General features: G+C 51.2%; 1 protein-coding gene across 1 annotated transcript in view; it reads right to left on the bottom strand.

The window, feature by feature from the left end:
- VWCE (von Willebrand factor C and EGF domains) overlaps positions 1-8,655 on the bottom strand; it is a 31,129-nt gene continuing 22,474 nt past the window's right edge. The window contains exons 17-20 of the mRNA XM_047775599.1: positions 7,074-7,164; positions 6,910-6,992; positions 6,497-6,587; positions 1-664 (exon numbers count right to left, since the gene is read on the bottom strand). Coding sequence (XP_047631555.1) covers positions 69-664; positions 6,497-6,587; positions 6,910-6,992; positions 7,074-7,164 — 861 coding nt within the window. The 3' untranslated portion in view covers positions 1-68. The remainder of the gene's footprint in view (positions 665-6,496; positions 6,588-6,909; positions 6,993-7,073; positions 7,165-8,655) is intronic.

Raw genomic sequence — 8,655 nt, 5'->3', positions numbered from 1 at the left:
CTCCCAGGGCCACTGGCAGAGTCTTCTGTCCGGCGTCTCCTGGGCATGACCCTGAGGTGAAGACCTGGTCACCCTGTGGGCTCCTCTTCCCGCGAGGTCCCCGTGGTAGGTGGCTGGGGGCCGGGACTGCCCATGGCTGCAAGGGCTGCAGACAGTCTGCGAGGCCTGAGGAGGGTGACGGGGGTCTCGGAGGGGCTGGGGTCTGTCGTGGAAAGGGCCGAAGCCCCAGGTAGGACTGTGGTGGGCCGTCTGGAGGCTGTGTGGGCCCTGGAGGCTGAGGACGAGGGCTCTGGTGTAAGAGGAGGTGGCCCGGGAGCCCCGGGAGAGGCTGGAGGTAGAGAAGAGGCTCCTGGGAGGATCGAAGGCCCTGGTGAGAGCCGAGGGGGCTGGGAGGCCCCGGGCTCCCCTGGGAAGGTGCCCTCCAGTCGCAGACGGGGTAAGGGTGAGGCCTGGGCTCCCGAGGGTAAAGTCTGCATATTAGACAGGTTCGTTCTTAGGAGGAGCTGGAGGAGCTGGGGCGCTGGCCTCTGAGACGACGTGGCTGGGGGCCCCGGGCAGGAGCTGCAGTTGACCGGGGCTTTGGGGTCTCCACGGGGGCTCCGGGACGCTTTGCTGAGCTCTGCGACTCCACCAGGGGAGAGTCCCCGGCTCTCTTCCAGGGAATCTAGAGAGAGGGGGGGGGGGGGGGGAAGAAGATGCCCAGTGGTCCTCCCTGATGGCAGAGGCAGCTCTGGGATGGGCTGCACGGAGGCCCCAGCTCTATCCTCTGAGGGTCCTCGCACACCTGGGGGGGACCCAACAGCTCCTGCCTCCAGGGAGGGAAGACCAAAAAGGGAGAGAAAGGGAGAGGCAGGGAGAGGCATTGGCTGCATGACCTTGGGAAGGCACATAACTCCCCTGGGCCTCCATGTCCTCATCTATAAAATGGGCATCATAATAACAGTGACCGCCCAGGGCCACTCAATGCGGGCTGAAGGAGACAGTGCCTGCCTGGTCTCAGCCCGAACCCCAGTGTTAACCATGGACTTTGGGTGACCGTCATGTGTCAGAGCCGGTTCATGGATGGTACCAAGGGTCCTGTCTGGTGAGGATATAGATGGTGGGGGAGGCCTGAATGGGGAGGGGAGGGCAGAGGGTACCTGGGAGCTTTCTGTACCTTTCCCTCGATTGGGCTGTGAACTTAAAAATGCGCTAAATAAAATAAAGTCTACTGAAAAACTTGTTTTTAAATAGGCCTGGATCCTGGGGGATCCGAGCTGTGTCTGTAACCCACACCGCAGCTCACGGCAACTCCGGATCCTTAACCCACTGAGCGAGGCCAGGGATCAAACCCGAAACCTCGTGGTTCCTAGTCGGATTCGTTTCCTCTGCGCCACAATGGGAACTCCAAATTTTTTAAAAAATAAAATTTAAAAAAATTGTGAATCACTGTGTTATATACCTGACATTTATATGCTATTGTACATAAGCTATACCTAGATGTGAAATACACATATATGTGGAGTTTCCATCATGGCTCAGTGGTTAACGAACCCGACTAGGATCCATGAGGTTGTGGGTTCGATCCCTGGCCTTCCTCAGTGGGGTAAAGATCTGGTATTGCCATGAGCTATGGTGTAGGTTGCAGACGCAGCTCGGATCCCCCACTGCTGTGGCTGTGGCGTAGGCCGGCGGCTACAGCTCTGATTTGACCCCTAGCTTGGGAACCTCAATATGCCACAGGTGCCGCCCTCAAAAAGACAAAAGACAAAAAATAATAATAATAATACAAATAAAATAAAATACACATATATAGGAGTTCCCTGATGGGTTAAGGAGCCCAGTGGGTTAAGATTCTGGTATTGCCACTGCTGTGGCTCAGGTTTATTTCCTGGTCCAGTAACTTTTGCATAATGTGGGACAGCCAAAAAAAAAAAAAAAAATTCACTGTATTTCTTTCTTTTTTGACCACCCCAAGGCGTATGGAGTTCCTAGGCCAGGGATCACATCTGAGCCACAGCTATGCCACAGCTGTGGCAATACCAGATCCTTTAACCTGCTATGTGGGGCCACAGATCAAACCCAGGTCCCAGCACTGCAGAGACGCTGCCAATCCCGTTGCGCCACAGCGGGAACTCCAATTCACTGCATTTCGATAAAAAGCAGTTTCTCTTTTAAAGGTGCTCTTACTAGGAAGAACCACAGGACAAATGTAACTGAGGCAGGAGCCCCAGCAGGAGGAGCCGGGCTCTGCATCTCGCCTCTTTGGGCTTCCATTTCCCATCTGGAGGCTGGAGAGCAGAATGGGAACGAGCTCGGGGTAAGAAATCAGAGAGAGCTGGTCTTGAGGCTGACCACCACCTAGAGCCCGGCCTGAAGACAGAAACTCAACGTCTCTGAGCCTCCGTTTCTCCATCTGCAAAGTGGAGGTAATAAGAGCACCCAAGCCTGAACATCCCTGGGCCGTTTAAATGAAATAATACTGGTTAATAATACTGACACTGACAGGCTCCTTCGCTAACGAACCGTTAGTCTCCAGAAAGCAGGGCAATAATACCCACCAGCTTAGTGGTTAAACGCATATCTAGCATCACCGAACAGCTCCCAAGATAATGACTATTTGGGATCGGGATGTCTCTAGCCCCTCCAGTCTGGACAGCAGCTCTCCATCCACACATCTGAGAGCTGCCCTAAACACAGAGCGTCCTCCTCAAAAGGTCAAAGGAGTTAAGCGGATATTTTATACGAGGAGAAACCCAGGCCACACATCCGTGGAAAAATTCACTGTCTTCCTAGAAGTTTTAAAAAAAAAAAAAAAAGGTAAAATAGCCACATTGAAGGGACTTGATGGACATGTTAAATTGGAAAAATTAAATTCAAAACACGCAGGGTAGAGTTGGCAGGCACATGGGGAACCAGGTACCTCTCGGTGAGTTTCCTCTTTCTCCAGGACCCCCTTCTGGTCTAGGTGGGGGCGGTCACACCCTGGGAGTTACCAAACCACTCCTGACATCCTAGTTACTCCACCTACTAACCACAGGTCCGAACACAACTCACAGAATTTGAAAAACAGTGGCCTGACCGAAGATCTTCACAGTAGGTCCATTATGGATAGAAAAAAAGAGGAAGAAGAAGAAAAAAACCACCTAAATGTCAACCAGAAAGGCCAGGGGTAAGCAAACCACAATATTTGGGAGCTTTTCTTAAATGGCCAAGTGTGGGCTACGTCAATGCTCCGAAACTATGTGTTACAGCAGGTTGTCTGTGTCCTGTTGATGTCTCTGGAAAAGATCCACATGGGCGAGCACTCATGATGGAGAAAGACAAACAGACGAGGAGTTCCCACTGTGGCCCAGTGGGTTAAGGACCTGGTGTTGCCACAGCCGCACCTCGGATTCGACCCCGTGGCCTGGGAACTTCCATACGCCATGGGTGTGCCCAAAAGAAAACAAGGAGAAAAAAAAAGGCAAACCGATGAGAATAATTTTCAGGAGTCAATGCAGCAGAGCAGCTAAAATCATTGACTCTGGGCTCAAATCCTGGCTCTACTACCCACCAGCTGTGTGACCTTGCGCATCCCACTCCACGTCTCTGTGCCTCAGTTTCCTCACCTGGGAACCAGGGATGCTACCAGAGTTAGCTCTGTTAGCACAAAGAGTTGCTCCGAGGATGGAAGGAAATCAGACATGTGAAGAGAGAGAGATGGTTATCAGGTACATGAAAAGATGCTCAGCGTCACTAATCATCAGGGAAATGCAAATCAAAACCACAAGGAGAGGCCCCTCACACCTTTGAGAATGGCCATCGACACAAAAACAAGAACCAACAAGTGGTGGAGAGGATGTGGCGAATAAGGGGAATCCTCGTACAAGGTGGGTGAGAAGGTAAATTGGTGCAGCCACTATGGAAACCGGTAGGGAGGTTCCTCAAAAAAACTAAAAACAAGAGTTCCCATCCCGGCTCCGTGGTTAACAAATCCGACTAGGAACCATGAGGTTGCAAGTTCGATCCCTGGCCTTGCTCAGTGGGTTAAGGATCTGGCGTTGCCATGAGCTGTGGTGTAGGTCGCAGACACGGCTCGGATCCCGAGTTGCTGTGGCTCTGGTGTAGGCTTGGCAGCTACGGCTCCGATTAGACCCCTAGCCTGGGAACGTCCATATGCCCTGAGAGCGGCCCTAGAAAAGGCAAAAAAAGACAAAAAAAAAGCAAAAATAGAACTACCATATGATCCAGCAATTCCATTCCTGGATATATAGCCAAAGGAAATGAAAGTATTAATCCAAAAAGATATACATACCCCAAAATTCAATGCATTATTTACAACAGCAAGGGAACAACCTAAGTGTCCATCCATAGATAAAGATGGATAAAAATGTGATATATATATATACATAATGGGATATTAGACAACCATAAAAAAGAATGAAATCTTACCATGTGTGGAGTTCCCATCATGGCTCAGTGGTTAATGAACCCGACTAGCATCCATGAGCACATGGGCTTGATCCCTGGCCTCGCTCATTGGGTAAAGGATCGGGTGTTGCCGTGAGCTGTGGTGTAAGTTGCAGACACAGCTCGGATCCCGCGTTGCTGTGGCTGTGGCGCAGGCCAGCGGCTATAGCTCTGATTGGACCCCTAGCCTGGGAACCTCCATATGCTGCAGGTGTGGCCCTAAAAAGACAAAAGACAAAAAAAAAAAAAAAAACTTACCATTTGTGACAATGTGGCTGCACCTAGAGGGTATTATGCTAAATGAATAAATCATACAGAGAAAGATAAATACCATTCGATCTCATTTACAGGAGGAATCTTTTAAAAACAAACAAACAAACAAAAAACACTGCTGTGGTGCAGGTTCAATCCCTGGTCCAGGAACTTCTGCACAGCCAAAACCAAACCCAACCCAAACAAAATGAAACAAACAAAAACTAATCTCACAGATACAGAGAACAGATTGGTGGTTGCTAGAGGTGAGAGGTGAGGGGTCAACGAAATGGGTGAAGGGGCCAAAAGGCACAGATTTTTCCGATAAGTCACGGGGATGTGAGACACAGCGTGGTGATTATAGTTGTTAATACTGTGTTAAAATAGCATAGTCGAAAGATGCTAAGAGATTAAATCTTAGAAGTTCTCATCACAAGAAAAAAATATTTTGTCACTATGTGTGGTGACAGATTTTTTTTTTTGTCTTTTTTGCCTTTGCTAGGGCCACTCCCTCGGCATATGGAGGTTCCCAGACTAAGGGTCGAATTGGAGCTGTAGTCACCAGCCTAAACCAGAGCCACAGCAACTCGGGATCCAAGCCGCGTCTGCAACCCACACCACAGCTCACGGCAACGCTGGATCCTTGACCCACTGCTCAAGGCCAGGGATCGAACCTGCAACCTCATGGTTCCTAGTCGGATTCATTAACCACTGTGCCACGACGGGATCTCCTACAGATGTTAACTACTGTGGTGATCATTTCACAATATATACAAGTATCAAATCACTGTTGTACACCTGCAACTAATACAATACTATAAGTCAATTATACCTCCGTTTTCTTTATTCTTACAGCCTCATCTGCAGCATATGGAAGTTCCCAGGCCAGGGGTCAAATCAGAGCTGCAGCTGCCGGCCTACACCACAGCCACAGCCATGCTGGATCCAAGCCCCATCTGTGAACTACACTGCAGCTGGTGGCAACACGGGATGCTTAACCCACTGAGCAAGACCAGGGATTCAACTCTTATCCTCACAGACACTATGTCGGGTTCTTAACCCGCTGAGCCACAATGGGAACTGAGGATGCGTGTTCAATCCCTGGCCTCGCTCAGTGGGTCAAGGATCTGGTGTTGCCACAAGCTGTGGCGTAGGTCACAAATGTGGCTTGGATCCGGTGATCCTGTGGCCGTGGCATAGGCTGGCAGCTGCAGCTCTAATTCAACCCCTGGCCTGGGAACTTCATATGCCACAGGTGTGGCCCTTAAAAAAAGTAAAAAATAATAATATATGATGTTCCCTGACACATAATGGGTGCTCATTACACATTAGCAATTATTTCTCTGCAAAGTTGATTCAGTCCCTAAACTCTTTTTTTTTTGTTTTGTTTTGCCGCACCAGCAGCATATGGAAGTTCCCAGGCCAGGGATCAAACCCCCTCCATAGCTATAAACTACACCACAGCTGCAACAATGCCACATCTTTAATCCAATGCACTAAATTCTAAAAGAGGAAGAAAGCAGAGGAAGACATTAAGAAAGGAGGCAATGAAGAGGAAAAGGGACAGTAAACAGACTTGTCAGATGGCACAGCCCAGTGTGGCAGGGACAGCACCAACGAGGGTCAGCAAGCCCAGGCATGGGCCTGATTATACCACATGCTCACCGTGTGACCTTAAGCAGGCCACGTTCCCTCTCTGATCCTGGGCTTCTCACACCCAGCCCTGCCCAAGTTCTGTGTTTCTGGGAAGAAGAGCAAAGTGGGGAAAAGCCAGTGTTCCAAGGGAAACTCCAGGATGCAGAGGCCCGATTACCTGGGCAGGAGGAGCAGCAGTCTCTGGGAGGCAGGGAGGAGTCTGCACAGGCCTGCTGGCAGGGCATCTTCTCACAGCTCACCTCTCCCAGCTGGGGAAGCAGAAAGACACACGTGAGGAAGCCCAGAGCAGCTCGCCTGCCCAGGACCTCGTGCATCAGCAGCTGGACCCACAGAAAGATGCCAGGCAGGAGCTGCAGTGCCTGGCCCTCACCTGAACATCAGGTGACACCCAACACAGGCGGGGCTGCCTTAAAGGAAACTGCAAAGGCAGAGAATACCATCAAATCCGAAGGTATTCCGGGTGAGTAATTAAAGTTAAAGAATGGGCAGACACCGGCTAAGGGGCCCCAAGTTTGCAAAGGGACAAAGATTAGAAGCAGCCCCTGGCCCAGGCCCCCAGGCCCAGCTCACCTGGCATATGCACTGGGTACAGGGCTCATCGTCCAAGGTGAACACCTGGCCGTTCGCCACCTTCCTGCCCTCGTAGTTGCAGTCTGCAGGGGCAGAGGAGACAGAGGCCATGAGAGCCAAGGCCCACCCGGGAGCCCCGGCCGTGGGCGGCTGGTCCCACTCACCTCGGCACACTGGGCAGCACTCCCCGTCAGGGTGGAAAGGGTAGGTGCAGGTGATGGGACAGTCCACGGGCGAGCAGGCCACCGAGCCTAGCTACGGACACAGAACACGCACAAGGTCCTTCATTTTGGGGGGCTGATGGGACACTCCAGAAGGACAGATCACAGAGCCATGGAGTACCCATCGGAGCCACCAAGGTCAGAGGACAGGTCCACGGTGAGGGGGTGGGGTGCGTTAGAGTCTGTCCCCCCACTAGAACAAAAGCCCCACAGGGCCAAGGACCTGGCCTTGTCCACGGGAACATCTGTCAACAGGTACCTGCCAAACAAATCCATGAACCACACAAGGAAGCTGGGCACCAAACACAGGGGAGAAAAAAAAAAAAAAAAAACAGAAGCTGAAGCTCCCCAAAGCATGTGGTTGTGAACAGACAGGGTCCCTCGGATGGTCACCGCATTTTCCTCAATCTCTCCGCAGACGCGTCCCTTTACACCCACTGCCAGCGAAGAAGCCTCACCAGCATGAAGCATTTTCAGCATGACAAACAATATGAACTTCTTTTTCTTTGTTTTGTTTTAAGGCCGCACCTGCAGCATATGGAAGTTCCCAGGCTAGGGGTCGAATCAGCGCTGCAGCTGCCAGCCTACATCACAGCCACGGCAATGCCAGATCCAAGCCACGTCTGAGAACTACACCGAAGCTTGTGGCAATGCCAGATCCTTAACCCATCAATCTAGGCCAGGGATCAAACCCGCATCCTCATGGATACTAGTTGAGTTCTTAACCCACTGAGCCACAATGGGAACTCTTAGACTTACTTTTTCTAATTTTCAAACACTCAATGATATTCCTGTCCTTTGGACTGAGAGGGGCATGGCTTAGGGGCATCAGCATGCTCCCTGAGGCAGAGTCAGGATGCCAGGATTCCATTTTTGGCACTTCACTTGACTGGCTGTGGCATCTTAAGCAAATGGCTTGTTTCTGTGCCCAGTTTTCTCACCTGGCAGCTGGGGACGGAGGTGGCACCTCATAGGAGTCCCCGTGGACTGACTGAGGTCGAGCTGAGAGCAGGGACTGGCACACAGCAGGGCCCGGAATGTTGAGAATATTAAAGACTCCACGCAGAGTCCTGGGTTTGCACACCTCACCTCCAACCCGCAGCAAGAATCCCTGAGCCACAGTTCTAGTTGTGGCTCAGCAGTAACGAACCTACTAGTATCCATGAGGATGTGGGCTCAATCCCTGGCCTCACTCAGTGGGTTAAGGATCTGGCATTTCCCGGAGCTGTGGTGCAAGCTGCAGATGAGTCTCAGATCCCGCGTTGCTGTGGCTGTAGCATCGGCTGGCAGCTGTAGCGCCAATTCAACACCTAGCCTGGGAACTTCTATACACCGCAGGTGCAGCCCTAAAAAGAAAAAAAAGAAAAACAAAAAAGACAAGAATCCCTGAGCTACATTTTCTACTATAAGGAGCCAGCCCCCTTCCAGTCACCGAGAAGCCAGGCAGGGTTAAAACTATTTCTCTGGCCCTGGCTAGAGATTCACCCTAGGCAGTGCTGGAAGGAGCCAGCTTTCAGCTTGGATC

Source organism: Phacochoerus africanus, chromosome 4 (assembly GCF_016906955.1).
Source record: "Phacochoerus africanus isolate WHEZ1 chromosome 4, ROS_Pafr_v1, whole genome shotgun sequence".
NCBI lineage: Eukaryota > Metazoa > Chordata > Mammalia > Artiodactyla > Suidae > Phacochoerus > Phacochoerus africanus.
Note: the sequence above shows the minus strand (reverse complement) of the source record. Positions and strands in the feature narration are given on the sequence as shown.